The 18,304-nt window shown below is 45.4% G+C and overlaps 1 protein-coding gene across 4 annotated transcripts in view; it reads right to left on the bottom strand.

Annotated features, from left to right (window-relative positions):
* Positions 1–18,304, bottom strand: part of xpo6 (exportin 6) — a 164,106-nt gene that overhangs the window by 61,499 nt on the left and 84,303 nt on the right. For all 4 annotated transcript variants that reach the window (XM_073060061.1, XM_073060062.1, XM_073060060.1 and 1 more), the window contains 3 exons: positions 14,061–14,514; positions 3,764–3,890; positions 3,496–3,605 (listed from right to left, as the gene is read on the bottom strand). In XM_073060061.1, the coding sequence (XP_072916162.1) occupies positions 3,496–3,605; positions 3,764–3,890; positions 14,061–14,514 (691 nt within the window). The remainder of the gene's footprint in view (positions 1–3,495; positions 3,606–3,763; positions 3,891–14,060; positions 14,515–18,304) is intronic.

Here is an 18,304-nt window from a genome sequence, read left to right as displayed (position 1 = left end):
TTACATCAACAGGTACAGAGAGGTATGGGCAAATGTAGGAATATGGTGCTGTCCCAGGCAGGCCCCTCGGTCGGTGGGACAGGTCATAGACAGGCTCCGCGGGTAGAGGGACAGGTCCCAGACAGGTTTCTCGGTCAGAGGGACAGGTCATAGACAGGTTTCTCGGCCGGTGGGACAGGTCATAGACAGGTTTCTCGGCCGGTGGGACAGGTCATAGACAGGCTCCGCGGGCAGAGGGACAGGTCCCAGACAGGTTTCTCGGTTGGTGGGACAGGTCATAGACAGGCTCCGCGGGCAGAGGGACAGGTCCCAGCAGGTTTCTCGGCCGGTGGGACAGGTCCCAGACAGGTTTCTCGGCCGGTGGGACAGGTCCCAGACAGGTTTCTCAGCCGGTGGGACAGGTCCCAGACAGGTTTCTCGGCCGGTGGGACAGGTCATAGACAGGTTTCTCGGCCGGTGGGACAGGTCCCAGACAGGTTTCTCAGTCGGTGGGACAGGTCCCAGACAGGTTTCTCGGTCAGAGGGACAGGTCATAGACAGGTTTCTCGGTCGGTGAGACAGGTCCCAGACAGGCCCCTCGGCCGGGGGGACAGGTCCCAGATAGGTTTCTCGGTCGGTGGGACAGGTCATAGACAGGCTCCGTGGGCAGAGGGACAGGTCCCAGACAGGTTTCTCAGTCAGAGGGACAGGATAGGTACAAAGGCCCGTTTCTGTGCTTAATAAACTTCTTTCCCAGATGCAGGTGCAGGTTTCCCCACTAGATCCTTTAACATCACTACTTTAGTATGAAATACTTTTTCCCTTTCTGATGGAATTTGTTTTTAAGGAAGTGCTAGTTCATAATTTGCCAAACAGCCAAACTGTAGCTGCTTTTAAAGAGTCTCCTCTCAATTGAAAATTGTTGTATGTCATTCCCAGTACACAAGTGGATCATTTTGGTAGGTCAAATATGATGGCAAAATATAGTATTAATGGTAAGACTCTTGGTTGTGTGGAGGATCAGAGGGATCTTGGGGTCCAAGTCTATAGGACGCTCAAAGCAGCTGCGCAGGTTGACTTTGTGGTTAAGAAGGCGTACAGTGTATTGGTCTTCATCAATCGTGGAATTGAATTTAGGAGCTGAGAGGTAATGTTGCAGCTATATAGGACCCAGGTCAGACCCCACTTGGAGTACTGGCTCAGTTCTGGTCATCTCACTACAGGAAGGATGTGGAAGTCATAGAAAAGGTGCAGAGGAGATTTACAAGGATATTGCCTGGATTGGGGAGCATGCCTTATGAGAATAGGTTGAGTGAACTCGGCCTTTTCTCCTTGGAGCGAAAGAGGACGAGAGGTGACCTGATAGAGTTGTACAAGATGATGACAGGTATTGATTGTGTGGATAGTCAGAGGCTTTTTCCCATGGCTGAAAAGGTTGCCACAAGAGGACGCAGGTTCAAGGTGCTGGGAAGTAGGTACAGAGATGATAGGGGTAAGCTTTTTACTCAGAGAGTGGTGAGTGCGTGGAATAGGCTGCTGACAACAGCGGTGCAGGCGGATACGAATACGACAGGGTCTTTTAAGAGACTTTTAGACAGGTACACAGAGTTTAGTAAAACAGAGGGCTATAGGTAAGCCTAGCAATTTCTACGGTAGGGACATGTTCAGCACAACTTTGTGGGCCAAAGGGCCTGTATTGTGCTGTAGGTTTTCTGTTTCTAAGTGTAAAGAAGAACAATACAACTCTAACTCTGGATCCGATGCAGCACCAAAAAAAACAGTAAGATAAAGAACACAATAATAAAAAAATGCAATAAATATAAACTCTGTCACTATCTAGAGTCTCAAGAGGAGTTTTATGAACTACTAACAGACAAATCACAGAATTCTGAAATCAAAGCACTGTGAATATTCAGGTGAGGCAGCATTTGTTGAAAATCATCTCATTGTAATAGACTATATGCTGACTCTGTCAGTCAATACAAACAATGTTGGTTTGTTTATTTTACCTCAGTTCCATTTTCCAGCACTCACACAACAGTCATCAATTCCCTCAATATCCAATGTACCCAATGACTCAGTTTGAAAGAGCCGCCAAGTCCCTCCCTCAGCACGAAGGAATGCATTTTCATGTCATAAATGCCTGATCCAATTTTGAGACTGACCCCTGACCCTAGAAATGGGAAACATCCTCCCTGCACCCAGCCCTGATACAGTACCTCTCATCTTACTAAATGCAGGAGAATGCAGGCCTAGCCTGTCCAATCTCTCTTGTACAGCCAGAAACAACAGACAGGCATCTCGGTCAGGTGGAAGGGCCTGTTTCTGTGCCTACCCATACCCAGGACACCCCCCCCCCCCCCCCCACACACAAAGTCCTTCAACATCAATAAGGACCCTTTAGGAGTGACACTGTAGTATAATGGCTAATACAGTATCAGTGACCCAGGTTCAATTTGGCTACTGTCTGTAAGGAATTCACACATTCTCCCCGTGACCCTGTGTGTTTTCTCCAGGTACTCTGGTTTCCTCCCACATTCCAAAAATATATGGGCTATTTGATCAGGAGTGTAATTGTGAGGCACGGACTCACTGGGCTGGAAGTATCTGTTACTGTGCTGTACCTCCAAATAAACACCCATTTAGGTTGAGAGCCAAGGGCGTATGCACCGCTCAGGTTGCAGTTTCACCAAGGCCTGTGCAACTACAACAATCTCACTTATCTACTTAAATTCTCTCATAATGAAAAGCAACATACCATCTGCCTCCTCTCCTTGCCACATCTTCACATTGGCTTTGAGTGTTTTCAGTAAAAGGCCAACAGCAAAACCTCCCAATTTGACACTTTGTTTGGGTCACTGGACGAGCCAGCCACTCACATGATTCATCTGCATTCCCCTACAGCCTCTGTGAACCCTCTTTCCTCAAACTCACACATGACATTCGAACCCTTCAAAAGTTGCAGGCTGCGCCAAGCACATCCTCGGGCTGTGTTGGTCATTAACCATAAATGATGCCTTTCACCGTATGTTTTGATGTACGTGTGACAAATAAAGTTAATCTTTTAGAAAGTGTTTAAATCTTTGTTTTATGACTGTTAACTCATTCTCAATTCCATCTGCCTCAGCTTCACTGTCAAAGGTCCTTTACTGGTCGCATTTTGCACAATTAAACAAAATCATTCAACAGGCCTGATCTCAGGACTGCGCACAGTTCCCAAATGCTCACCTTTTATTCTAATCATCCAGGGTCAAAACCGGATGTCGCCCTGCAACTGCCACCGAGTATTATATTATTTAAAGAATGAAAATCACAACACCTTGGAGTATTTCTGCTGTACAAAGTCAGATAGATGCCCAGAGGGGTGGGAGTATTTTAACACAAGTCATCGCTACAGCTAACTACACTGCAGGCCAGTTTTATAGAAATGACACCTTGTTTGACCCACAGGCTTTGGGAGATGGTGGGGGAAGCCAGAGCAATACAGGGACAGGAGTACTAGGAGCAGCAGCTGACCTGTTCAGCACCTCATCCCGATCAGCAAGTCGACTCTTGATTTTACTGGTTAGGTAGTCCAAGAATATCGTCCAGATATCAAGGCAAGAGAAATAACCCTCGTGACTGGGCTGTGAAAACAAAACAGAGAACATGTTTGTTGCCTCTCCAAACTAGCTACATAACAAAGATAAGGCCATAACGCAGCTGTCCAGATTCAGAACAAGCCATCTGTTACAAAAGGCTGAAGCAGCTCGAGAATCAGACTGAAAACGGAGAACAGCCTCACCTGATGGAAAGTGTACTTGAAGAGAAGGCCTAGAAACTCCACCACTGGGAACTGAGAGTTGGATTCTATCCTGCGCAGGTGTACGCTGACAAACAGACGCAGGAAGTCGGTGAACTTTTCCACATAACTACATGGGAAGATGATGAGAGACATTCAACAGACGGTAAAGACCAGAAGTCAAACTCTTTAATATTCTATTACAGCACTGGAGGGATCTACAAAAGCTATTACTGCCACCAAGGTGGTCATTTACATTATAATGAATAAAGTGCTACAACAGTAACCTTGGGGAGGAGAACTGGTAATTTCAGCTACTAAAACAGAATCACAGAATAGTAACTGTGTGGAAGGTGGTCATTTGGGCTTTCATGTCCTAACCTCATAGGGCCCTTCATCTACAATATTCCCAATAAATGTCACAAATGGGGGAGGAAGACTGGTGATCCTCTCCAGCTTTTACTGTCCTCTGTACGGTCTTGCAGCTTCCTTATCACACAATGCTCCACTCTGAACCTGACAAATGAACTTATTTCCACCACTACCTAGCAGTGCACTCCAAACCCTAACCACTCCATGTTAATAAATTCCTCAACCTGTCCTATCACTTTAAAGCTTCATTTATTATCAAAGTATGTATCCATATACTGTTACGTACCCCGTAACTGGGTCACTTACCAGCAAAGATAGAGAGGTCCGTTGAAATCTGATGGTACTATTTTTAAACAGTATTTATTGATAAAAATACACAAAAATAATATCAATGCAAACATACAGATAATATACGTCATCAATACTAAATCTAAAAAGCGCGGGTATAATAATAATCAATAAGAAATAGCTCTATCGTTGTCTAGGGGATAATGTATGGTCCGATGGAAATATAAAAGTCACTCAAGTTCATTCAGGCTGCAGCTTTTGGTTGGAGAGAGAGACGATGTTTTAGAACTTGCCCGTTTTCCTTTTTATGATGTCGATCCTTCGAAATGTCATCGGTGGTGATCTCTTCTTTAGCTAAGCCGTCTTCCATGGTAAGGCCTCAATCCCGGGCAACGGGAAAGGACACACGTGGACCTTTCACCGGCTGTCGCTATTAAACGCTGTCACGGGATTTCTAGCGTTTCTCCTGGTGTGTCTAAAGGGGTTGTTCCCCAGACCTTCTTTTATCCTTACTCACGGGGTCTCAGACGTCAATCAGGTTGGAATGATGCCGCCCCTCAACCAGCCCACTTTTGGTCATTCCCTGAGGGCTTCAAATAAATAATACAGTGCTCAATACACAATTCCGTCTCCAAGAGACAATGGCCGTTTTCCGTGGCTTTGTATCGCTGAGGGGCCGGGACACATTCCAAACGTCTCTCTCTCATTTCCTGGATCTCCTGACCCGAATTAACAGCGATCTTGCGATTCTCAAAAAGGAGGGGGCTACTTTGTACCCTTCGGCCCCTCAGAGTTGGGGCACAGTCGTAACAATACAAGAATATGAATCATTCAGAATGAAACATCAACCCCACCCCCATACAAAAAAGAACGGATTCCCAATCTTCAAACTCCTTACACCTTCCCCCACACAAAATGGAACAGGAACATCGACCCCAAACATCCCCTCCAACGCACAAATAACTAACAGAATACCAACCCCCAAACACCCTCCGCTCACACAACAAATGGAAAAGGAAGGGGCGGTAAAAAACACAGAATATAAAAACCATTAGTCTGAAAAAGCCCACAGTCCACTAACACAATAGTCCAGTCCATTGTCAGAGAACGACGATACCATCCACCGATATGACCGTAATTAATCAAAAGAGAGGCAGAGAGGCCTACACGCCTGCCACAGTGAGCCACGTACTGATAGGCCACTCACAGACTCCCGCTCTGATAGCGATCAAAACACAGGCTGTCAGTGAGAGCCACACTGTTCTTCTTCGTTCTTCGGTTGCATTTCTCCTGGCTCTCTTCTGCTGTCTTCTGGTTGTTCTTTCCATCTCCAGAATATGAACCCCATCCCTACACAGCTGTCGTCAAGTGTTACAGTCGGCAGCAACATCCTCCAGGTCCTCGGGTCTGATCTTGCACTTCCTTAAAGCATTCTTCACCTGATCCTTGTAGCGCTTCTTTGGCCCTCCAGCTGAGCATTGACCATGATGTAGCTGGCCATATAACACTCTGTGGGGTAGTCAACATGGGGGCATCCTTATCAGGTGCCCCAGCCACTGCAGCTGACGCTGGGTGATCACGGCCTCAATACTTCTGCAGTTGGTCTTTACAAGTATTTCAGTGTGAGGCACCCGCTCACGCCAAGAAATTCCCAGGATGTGCTGAAGGCAGCTTATGTGGAAGCACTCCAAGCACTTGATGTGATGGCTGTAGGTTACCCAAGCTTCACAGCTATAAAGGAGGGTGGTGACACAGACCGCTTGGCATACAGCAACCTTTGTGGAGGGACGAAGGCTCCTGTTCTGAAAGACTCTATGCCGAAGTCTCCCAAAGGCAGCTGATCCCTGTTTAAAAAGCAAACATGAGGAAATCTGCAGATGCTGGAAATTCATGCAACACACACAAAATGCTGGTGGAACACAGCAAGCTGCCTGGCCTGCTGCGTTCCACCAGCATTTTGTGTGTGTTGCTTGATACCTGTTTAATGCGGCTCTGGATGTCATTGTCAATGTCGTTATCCTCAGAGAGAATGCTCCCCAGATATTTGAAAGATGGCACCACTGACAGCTTTTCATCACCAACAGTGAAGGAAGGCAGGGTACGCTCTCACCGCCACAGCAAGGACAGTCTGAAGATCCTGCGGAGTGTGGGCCACAAAAGCACAGTCATTTGCATACTGCAGCTCCAGGACCCGTTCTCTACAGAGTTTGGTGGTTGCGTGGAGCCTCCTGATGTTAAAGAGGTTGCCATCTAATCTGACGTCCACTGCCACACCGCTGCTATCCTCAATCTCGTTGTGGAGAAGCTTGGTAACACACAAGAGGAAGATGTTAAAGAGCATGGCGCTAGCACACACCCCTGTGCGTACAAGGAAGGGCTCGGACTCTTGTCCTCCTACGGTCACCCGAGCAGTCATCTCATCATGGAACTGGCGGAGGATGTTAACAAATTTACTGGGACAGCCAAACCTGAGGAGGACATCCCATAAGAGCTTTCTTTGCACAGTGTCAAATGCTTTGGAGAGGTCGACAAAGGCCATAAACAGATCTTGATGTTGCTCCCGGCACTTTTCCTGAAGCTGCCAGGCTGTGAAGATCATGTCGATCGTGCTTCTGTTCTTCCTAAATCCACACTGCGATTCAGGCAACATTGACTCGGTGATGTTGCTGATAAGCCTCAGCAACAGAAAGGAGTGATATGCCCCTACTATTGCCGGAGATGGCCTTGTCACCCTTGTTCTTATAAATGACAATGATGTTTACATTTCTCCATTGCTGTGGCATGTTCTCATCAGTCCAGGCCTTAGTGATGTACTGGTAGAGGGTAGGCATACACATAACATATAGAGAGGCTTTGAGGAAAGAGCAGCTGAATAAAGGGTATAAAGGTAGTAAAGTAGAAGGGCTAAAGTGTGTGTACAATGCAAGAAGCTTCAGGAACAAGGGTGATGAACTGAGCTTGGATACATACATGGAATTATGATGTAGTGATGTAGTGGCCATTACGGAGACTTGGCTGGCACCAGGGCAGGAATGGATTCTCAATATTCCTGGATTTCAGTGCTTTAAAAGGGATGGGGGGGGGGGGGGGAGAGAAGGGGAGGACGGGTGGAATTACTGGTCAGGGATACTATTACAGCTGCAGAAAGGGTGGGTAATGTAGCAGGTTCCTCTTTTGAGTCAGTATGGGTGGAAGTCAGGAACAGGAAGGGAGCAGTTACTCTACTGGGGGTATTCTATAAGGCCCCCGGTAGCAGCAGAGATACCGAGGAGCAGATTGGGAGGCAGATTTTGGAAAGGTGCAAAAATAACAGGGTTGTTATCATGGGTGACTTTAACTTCCCTAATATTGATTGGCACTTGATTAGTTCCAAGGGTTTAGATGGGGCAGAGTTTGTTAAGTGTGTCCAGGATGGATTCCTGTCACAGTATGTTGACAGGCCGACTAGGGGGAATGCCATACTAGATCTAGTATTAGGTAACGAACCGGGTCAGGTCACAGATCTGTCAGTGGGTGAGCATCTGGGGGACAGTGATCACCGCTCCCTGACCTTTAGCATTATCATGGAAAAGGATAGAATCAGAGAGGACAGGAAAATTTTTAATTGGGGAAGGGCAAATTATGAGGCTATAAGGCTAGAACTTGCGGGTGTGAATTGGGATGATGTTTTTGCAGGGAAATGTACTATGGAAATGTGGTCGATGTTTAAGGATCTCTTGCAGGATGTTAGGGATAAATTTGTCCCGGTGAGGAAGATAAGGAATGGTAGGGTGAAGGAACCATGGGTGACAAGTGAAGTGGAAAATCTAGTCAGGGAGATGAATGTTGTCCCCTTGTTCAAAAAAGGTAGTAGGGATAGTCCAGGTAATTATAGACCAGTGAGCCTTACGTCTGTGGTGGGAAAGCTGCTGGAAAAGATTCTTAGAGATAAGATCTATGGGCATTTAGAGAATCATGGTCTGATCAGGGACAGTCAGCATGGCTTTGTGAAGGGCAGATCATGCCTAACAAGCCAGATAGAGTTCTTTGAGGAGGTGACCAGGCATATAGATAAGGGTAGTGCAGTGGATGTGATTACATGGATTTTAGTAAGGCATTTGACAAGGTTCCACACGGTAGGCTTATTCAGAAAGTCAGAAGGCATGGGATCCAGAGAAGTTTGGCCAGGTGGATTCAGAATTGGCTTGCCTGCAGAAGGCAGAGGGTCTTGGTGGAGGGAGTACATTCAGATTGGAGGGTTGTGACTGGTGGTGTCCCACAAGGATCTGTTCTTGGACCTCTACTTTTTGTGATTTTTATTAACGACCTGAATGTGGGGATAGAAGGGTGGGTTGACAAGTTTGCAGATGACACAAAGGTTGGTGGTGTTGTGGATAGTGTAGAGGATTGTCGAAGATTGCAGAGAGACATTGATAGGATGCAGAAGTGGGCTGAGAAGTGGCAGATGGAGTTCAACCCGGAGAAGTGTGAGGTGGTACACTTTGGAAAGACAAACTCCAAGGCAGAGTACAAAGTAAATGGCAGGATACTTGATAGTGTGGAGGAGCAGAGGGATCTGGGGGTACATGTCCACAGATCCCTGAAAGTTGCCTCACAGGTAAATAGGGTAGTTAAGAAAGCTTATGGGGTGTAAGCTTTCATAAGTCGAGGGACAGAGTTTAAGAGTCGCGATGTAATGATGCAGCTCTATAAAACTCTGATTAGGCCACACTTGGAGTACTGTGTCCAGTTCTGGTCGCCTCACTATAGGAAGGATGTGGAAGCACTGGAAAGGGTACAGAGGAGATTTACCAGGATGCTGCCTGGTTTAGAGAGTATGGATTATGATCAGAGATTAAGGGAGCTAGGGCTTTACTCTTTGGAGAGAAGGAGGATGAGAGGAGACATGATAGAGGCGCACAAGATATTAAGAGGAATAGACAGAGTGGACAGCTAGTGCCTTTTCCCCAGGGCACCACAGCTCAGAACAAGAGGACATGGTTTTAAGGTAAGGGGAGGGAAGTTCAAGGGTTATATTAGAGGAAGGTTTTTCACTCAGAGAGTGGTTGGTGCGTAGAATGCACTGCCTGAATCAGTGGTGGAGGCAGATACACTAGTGAAATTTAAGAGACTACTAGACAGATATATGGAGGAATTTAAGGTGGGGGGTTATACAGGAGGCAGGGTTTGAGGGTCGGCACAACATTGTGGGCCGAAGGGCCTGTAATGTGCTGTACTATTCTATGTTCTAACTCAGCAGGGATATTGTCAGTGCCAGGGGACTTATTGTTCTTAATAGACAGACAATAGACAATAGGTGCAGAAGTAGACCATTCGGCCCTTCAAGCCTGCACCGCCATTCTGAGATCATGGCTGATCATCTACTATCAATACCCGGTTCCTGCCTTGTCCCCATATCCCTTGATTCCCCTATCCATAAGATACCTATCTAGCTCCTTCTTGAAAGCATCCAGAGAATTGGCCTCCACTGTCTTCTGAGGCAGTGTATTCCACACCCCCACAACTCACTGGGAGAAGACGTTTTTCCTTAACTCTGTCCTAAATGACCTACCCCTTATTCTTAAACCATGCCCTCTGGTACTGGACTCTCCCAGCATCTGGAACATATTTCCTGCCTCTATCTTGTCCAATCCCTTAATAATCTTATATGTTGCAATCAGATCCCCTCTCAATCTCCTTAATTCCTTAAAGGAATGGACAGCTGATAGAACCTCCTGGAAGCTTGGTGGTAGACTGAGGTTGCGGATAAGAGGAAGTTCAGGCAGTTCATCCAGGATGGTGGGGTCTGCGTCAGAATCCTGATTAAGCAGGTGTTAGAATGCTCAGCCCACCTCAGCAGAATGGTATTCTGATTCTTCATAAGTGTTTGACCATCTGCTGTTTTCAGGGGAGTAACACATCGATTTATTGGGCCGTAGATGGTTTTGACAGCATTGTAAAAATTATGCATGTCATTATTATCGGCAAAGGACTGGATTTCATGTGCCTTTTCAGTTCACCACTCATTTTGTATGGCCCATATTGTCTTTTGCACTTTTGTCCGAGCTGCCTGCCGACGCTGTCTGATACTGATGGATGAAGGGTTATCTAAAGTTGCCCGGTGTGCTTTGTGCATGTCCTTAAGCAAGTTGTGGATGGTATCTGAGTTATCGTCAAACCAATCTTGGTGGTTTCTGCTCTTATGGCTGATGGATTGGGCTGCTGCCTCATAGAGCGCAGAGCTGATATAGGTCCACTGTTGTTCCATGGTATTTTCTGAACTCAGACAAGGTTCCAGCTCCCTTAGTTTCTCAGCTAGGATGCATCAAAACTCACTTCTTGCTTCTGTGTTTCTCAGGTGGTTGCAATTTAGCCGCTTCTTATTGGGTTTTTGCAGCCACAAGGAGGGACGCACTTTCATATGGAGCTTGGCTACAATCATATGATGGTCAGTCCAGCACTCTGCACCTCTCATGGCACGGGTGATAAGAACATCCTTGAATTCACTACGTCTCACAATGATGAAGATGATCATGTGCCAATGTTTAGAGCAAGGGTGTATCCACGAGATCTAATATTTTGCCTTCTGCTGGAAGATGGTGTTGGTTATGGTGAGGTTATGCTCAGAACAAAGAGTAAGTAGCCTCATGCCATTTGCATTGACCTTGCCAATACTATGCCTACCGAGCACTCCACTCCATATCCTGTTGTTCTGACCCACCCAAGCATTGAAGTCCCCAAGCAAAAGGATCTTATCATTCTTAGGGATCCAGCAAAGAGCTTCATCCAATATATGATAAAAGCATTGCTTGGCCTCATTCTCAGATGGCAAAGTTGGTGCATAGGTACTGGGAAGCGTGACATAACATTTCGTTGCCGGGGTTACGGAGGGTCATTAGTCTTTCACTAATGCCAACAGGTGTTTCTGTGAGACTTGGTATAAAGGTGTTCTTGATGGCCAATCCTAACTTGGTGGAGATGTTGTCCACCTGTGGGGAAACCTTTCCAGAAGAAGGTGTAACCCATCCCTTCCTCTGTTAAAGAGCCTTCATCCAGGAGCCTGGTCTCACTCAGGGCAGCAATGTTGACGTTGTAGCGCATCAGCTCAGCAGCAATCAAGGCTGTTCTCCAGTGAGGTCTGTCAGAGATGCCATATGAGTCCAGGAGAGTCCTTGCATTCCATGTTGCCAGTTTTAAGTTGTATTGTTTCTTCTTTCGACCGCAGCAGTGGTATAGCCCGATAGGCGCGGTAACCTATTCAGGTAAGTGATTGACTGGGCAATTTTTAGGCCACTTGTTCTAGCCCTTCCCCAATTAGGGTGAGCAGTGCGGTCCCTAAATAGGGCTGCTCAATCACACAGGGCTCTGCCAAAAACAGCTGCCACACAGTCCCAGCTGCTAGCGACCAAATACCCTGTGCTGCTGCTGTGCAGGGTTCTGACTAGGAGCTCCCAGTCCATTCGTACCTGCTCCCATTGCTGTCAGACTTCAACCATATGTAAGGTCTAGGTATTGTTCACCATGGTCAGAGGTGGAGACCTGCGCAAGGAAGATACTAAAGTGCCACAGGGGGTGTGCCATCCCCAGTAGCACTATCTTCACCATGATGAGGTAAATCTCAGTGGCAAGGGTAAACCCAGGACAACCGGTCCCACATCTTGGCTGCAGGAGGCTGCCGGGTCCTTGGTTTGTTAAGGCCTGCCTATTGCGCGTCGCCAGCGCATTGCTTTTCTGTCAGGGTGTGCTCCCTTAGCCTTGTCTCAACAGACTTACCACAAGGCAATGGGCCTATTTACCCACAGCTGGGACAGTGGTTGACGCGTGCCAGGGCGTATCCAGTGGTGGGCCTGCACGCCACGTCTTTGGGGCCCACTGCTGCTCCGAGATCCCCTGTAGTTTAGCCTGGGACCGTAAGATACCCAGTTTCCGCATGTGGCCCCAAGGAGGCACTGTAGGAGTCTTGGTGGTGGAGAGGGTCTGTACTGGCAGGAAGAGGCTTACACACTCGGCTCCTCTTTTCGCCCTCTGTTGAGAAGGCTAGCTAGAGGCAATAGCTGTAAGCAGACAGCAGCAAGCAGAGGGCACTATGCTACACTACTGCACTAGGTGCTTCACACACACCCTGTGAGCAAATACCCCACCACACACTGAGCAAATACACAGTGATAGGTTGCTCACAGACTCCCTCACTGACAGCGATCAAAACGCAGGCAGTCGGTGAGAGCCACATAGTGATAGACTGCTCACTGACTCCCCAGACAGCGATCAAAACGCAGGCAGTCGGTGAGAGCCATAGTGATAGACTGCTCACTGACTCCTCAGACAGCAATCAAAACGCAGGCAGTTGGTGAGAGCCACATAGTGATAGGCTGCTCACAGACTCCCCAGACAGCAATCAAAACGCAGGCAGTTGGTGAGAGCCATAGTGATAGGCTGCTCACTGACTCCAAGTTTCTTCACCTATAGACCGTATGGGTACGTGCTTGCTTGCTGTAGTCTTCTCGGAGACAGCAAAGCGGTGGATCAGTCAAACAATCTCTAAACTGGCTCTAACAATCCCAGAAACACACTTAAGGTGAAAAACATACATAAAAGTACAAGAGGTATTTTCATGAGCTATCTGGAAAATGTCGAACAAGATGCACACTGGTGCTATCTTACAATGAATGCATGAAGATCCCCCAATCTCATATCTTTGTAACCTTGTCAGAATTGCTCCCTCTCGTTCAAATTGCTTTTCCTCATTCTTCCTACCAACAGGGTGGTTAAGAAGGCATATGGCACACTTGTCTTTATTATTTGAGGCACTGAGTTCAAACGTCAGGAAGTTATGTTGCAGCTTTATAAAACTCTAGTTAGGCCACATTTGGAGTACTGAACAAAGTTCGGTCACCTCATTACAGGAGGGATGTTGAGGCTGTCGAGAGGGTGCAGAAGAGGTTTACCAGGATGTTGCCTGGATTAGAGGACATGTGCTAGGGAAAAGTTGAATAGTTTAAGACTTTATTTCCTGGAACGTAGGAGAATGAGGGGAGATTTGATAGAGGGTTACAGATAGGGTAAATGCAAGCAGGCCTTTTTCCCACTGCAGCTGTGTCAGACTGGAACTAGAGGCCATGGGTTGATGGTGAAAGCTGAAATACTTAAGCGGAACTTCTGCACTGGTGAGAGTATGGAACAAGCTGCCAGCGGAAGTGGTGAATGCGAGTTTGATTTCAGCATTTGAGAGAAGTTTGGATAGGCACACGGATGGGAGGGGTATGGACTGCTATGGTCCAAGTGCAGATTGCTGGGACTAGGTAGAATAGATTGGCATTGACTAAATAGGCCAAAGGGCTCACGTCTGTGCTGTCATGTTCTATGACTCTATGGTAACTGGATTAAGTTAGTCAAGGGTCGCCTCACCATTGTGCTGGAACAATGACCTGGCACATACAGTATAAAAACAGAACATTCTCAAAATGCGCATGTCAGGCATTACCTGTGAAAAGAGAAACAGAGACAATGTTTCCAATCCCTCATCAGAAGCCATGAATTCACACAAGGCCATTGAGCTGAAATTTTCATTGCTCTCTCCTCTTGTTTCAATGATGTTGTCCAACATATGGAATATTTACAACATTTCCTGCTCAATTCAGAATTCCATAACTATATGGCTTACCTTTCTTCCAGCTCCTCTAGGCGACTCTTGATGGAGTGTGCATTATTCTCTTTGGTGATTTTCTGCAGCAGGTAGAAGGTCTGCTGGAACATGCGTAGCAGGTATTCCTCAAACTCCATGGGAACACAGTTCTTCGACATGAGTTCATTTATACAAGACATCGCCAACACACCCAGTCTGCCTCGCTCTGGCACTGAATTGTTGTTGTGGCCATTGCCATTCACAGCAACTAACTTCTTGGCACGGGTGTCACAGCCGAAACGGGCAAAATGAAAGATGGTGGTCAAGAGAGTTGGGGTGATACTGGTGGAGAGTGGGATCCAGCTGAAAAGATGAGTCAGACAGTCTAAAGCCAGAGAACAAACATGTTCACTCTCTGGATCCAAAATTGGAATTGGCTGATTTAATAGTTTGGCAGCAAGTGGAGCTTGCAACAGGCTGCTGAGCAGATCACCTAACAGAAAAGAAAACCATTAGCTTGAGCTTATTGATAGGTTCAGTGAAATGAACAAGTGCTGTAGACATTAGTATCAGTTGTAAAGACTTTATACACAATCTCTTGCTAAGAACTCCATGAGCATTCCTGTTCCCACAACTGGATCATAGATTTTGCAAGAATGCCTATGTATTTCTTCATACAGCAGAACATATCCAATCTAAACTCCTTGGAACTGAACAATATAGCCAACTGATCTTTGTCATGTATATCAATCACATTTGCTTGTGTCACCAGCACCAATACTTTCCCTCAAGATGCAGATAGGCTCGAGCAGAAATGCCTCAAATTCAAAATGGCAGCATGTGGCAATGACTGGTCTGAGAACCACAATCCAATTTTATGAGAATCCCGAATGTATTCTGAGTTTGGATGTATTTGGACTTTGGATAGTCAGAGTGGAGAATGCCTGAATTAATGTTAACACTACAGATGACACAGGCTTTCCCTGAGAACAAATGATTTATCTGATTCCTTGGAGGATAAAGAATTCTGGAACTGAAATTCTGAAGTGACATAATAATCTTTGAGTATTCAATCTCTGCCAGTCCCGAGTCTGGTGAGATTCATTTGATTACATTTGTGACTTATTGTAAGGAGTAACAGAGTTATTAGTGCTAATAATTCAACCACTGGCATCCTCGCTACTTAAACTATTAGAAAAGCAACGGACACAAGGAATTCTGCAGATGCTGGAAATCCAGAGCGACACATACAGAACACTGGAGGAACTCAGCAGGTCTAGGGAGGGGAACAGACAGTCGACGTTTCAGGCTGAGACACTTCAGCGGCCCAAATGACTACAAGTAAAACACCAATAACCTGCCATACTCAGGGCCTTGGTAGTGGTGAACTGGCAGAATTATAAAGACTACTGGATATTATTCAAATATGAAGACCTTAACACACCTTTAACCAAGTTTTTATATTATAATGTCACAGAGTACTAGAATAAATTCCCCATAGAATTTGGCAAGTCCCAGGGCAAGTATAAATCCCAGGGAGCACGGAGAAGATGACCCTTTGAGCCAGATGCGAAGGTTCAGACATTGGGTTATTTCTGAATGTTACTGTCACAGGATCAAGTCCAGATCAATTCCCAGGATGGTGGAGGCTGCCCAAGAGGACAGAGTTAGGACACTCCTGAGTTTACAGGAATGAGGACAATGTCAATGAAACTTATGAATTCTTTACGGCCCTTGGCAGGATTGCTGTAGAGACAATGCATCTAAAATAGGGAGTCATATGCTCAAATTAAAGAGTCAACTATTCAAGATGGATGTGAAACTCTGGAATTCCTGGCCCACGAAGGTCATGTACAATCATGACCAGGACTGATTACTTTTCTAGGGAATTGAGGGATCAGTGATGGAAAGGCCATTGAGAAAAGAAAATTCAACAATGATCTCATTAAATGTGGAGCAAGCCTGGGCCAAATGGCCTAGAATAGCCTGTATTTCTCATCTGTTTAAATGTCTCAACCAGTTTATATCTAAATAGCTTAGCGAGACAAAGACTCCGCCTATTTCCATAAGGTTCACTGAACACAGAAACTTCGTAAAGCTACATAAAACAGCTCTGAAACTACACAAATTTGATCAGCATATTTCATGGACCTTGTGAAAAATGGAGGGCTCAAGTAATACGTCAGTAATGAACAGAAGCAGTGGGGATTCTCCTACAGCCAAATCCCATCATTGTTTAATTAGACAATGACCAGTAAAAGGTCCATTCAATTTAAGATCCAGTTACACAAATAACTGAATGTATACTTGGGCAGGAACTAGAAAATTAACTTCTAACTATTTATATCACAAAAGCACAGTTGTGAGCAAGAACACAACAGTGGGAGGATATTTTACAGCAGGATGCCAGCAACTGGAGGGACAACACATACTGAGAGTTGAGTATCATAATTCAGAAAGTTACTTTTGCCAAGCAATGAGGCTGATCAACATCTCCACCCACTATCCCACCCCTCCACACCCCCAACCACCAATACTTTATCATTTCCTGTCCCAGTCACCTTATATAGACACTCCTGTGCCTAGCGTCAGATTATAAGCATACAATCAATCTATGTATACAAGCTAGCTTATGTATTTACATTTATTCTGCTTTTTAAATTTTGTGTTCTTTACCTTACTGCATGTGTTTTTTTTGTGCTGAATTGAATCTAGAGTAACAATTACTTCATTCTCCTTTACAATTGTGTACTGGAACTAACATTGGCCAATCTTGAATCTTATTAACAACAATATTACTGAAAGGAATTCATAACCCAGACCTATTTGATGCCACAAAAAACAGAAGATATGGATGGAAAAGGGTCTGACGTGGTCAATCCGGAGCTGATCACACACTGTGCCTGCAGCTGCACACAAGGGCAGAGGGCAAGAGCAGCGATCCATTGTGGTTGTGGTCAGAGACAGTCAGGGTGATAAATGGACTGTAGTTGGTGGAGTTACAGTCAACTTGAGAAAGTACATTTGGACCTGAATGTCTGAGGAACCGTACAACACCACAGCTCTCAGCTGAGTTGAGGGACTGTGAGTTGATAGTTGTTGAAGTGCTTAAGTAATCTGTACAGTGGAAGAAGCGCTGATAGTATCTGTAGACGGTAAAACACTCAGATATTTAGTTAAAGCTCCCAAAATATAAACTGAATGCTGGAAATACTTGGCAGATCAGGCAGCACCTGTGAAGGAGTAAACATTAATTTTTCAGTTCATTGATCTTACGTCAGAATTGGGGGAAAATTAGAAAACAAGTCTGTTTTACATTGCAAAGAAAAGCAAAGGGTTGACAGAATGAAGGAAGGGTCTGTGATAAGATGGCGTTGGATCTTCTGACAGAGAGTGATAGAGACTCATTCATTATCACTGATCGATCTGAAGGAGGGACTGACATAAGGAGATAAAGGAGAACAAAACCAAAGTGATGCTGGAAACATGAGATGTAGAACACAGCAGATGCTGGAAATCTGGAACAAAACTGTAGGTCTGATGGCATCTGGGGAGACAGTAAAATTGAGTTAACATTGCAGGTGACTGACTTTGCATCACAATTTACAAACAGGAAAGGCTGATTTATCTGAACATTTTGAAATCAGTCCAGATGACCCTTACAAAATTTGTAAATCAACACACACAAAAAAAATCAGAGATAGAGAATAAATTTCACACAAAGTTTGTGAAAAGTAAATTTAACTTTTTTGATGCCTACACAGATATGTTTTTCATTACTGATAACTATATTACAGATAGACAACAATGCTGAGCCCATAATGCCTGCACAGAACTGAATTCTACACTGAGACTAGATGAAAGATGAGGCGCTTTGCCTTGAGCTCCATTAGGACGTTTCGTTTTTAAATGATTTAAGGTGAATGAAATGCAAGACATGACACAAGTGATTGGGTACCACAGCAGTTTGGAGTTTAGGAGATTGGGGTGGGGGACCTCATTGAAACCTGTCAAATATTGAAAGGCCAAGGTACCGTGCATAGCCTCAGAGTAGAAAAAGATCCATTTATAACAAAGATGAGGAATTTTTTTAATATATGGGTCTAAAAACAGCTGACCACAAGGTAGTGCCACCTTAGTTCTTTTTGCTTCTATCTCTCTGCTTGGCAGACCTTTATCACTGTTTGTTTCGGTTTTTCCTTTGTTCTACCAACGCTTAATTTAACAATTGTGAAGCAACAAGTTTTAACCATATAACCATATAACAATTACAGCACGGAAAC

The sequence above is a fragment of the Hemitrygon akajei genome, chromosome 11 (assembly GCF_048418815.1).
Source record: "Hemitrygon akajei chromosome 11, sHemAka1.3, whole genome shotgun sequence".
Classification (NCBI taxonomy): domain Eukaryota; kingdom Metazoa; phylum Chordata; class Chondrichthyes; order Myliobatiformes; family Dasyatidae; genus Hemitrygon; species Hemitrygon akajei.
Note: the sequence above shows the minus strand (reverse complement) of the source record. Positions and strands in the feature narration are given on the sequence as shown.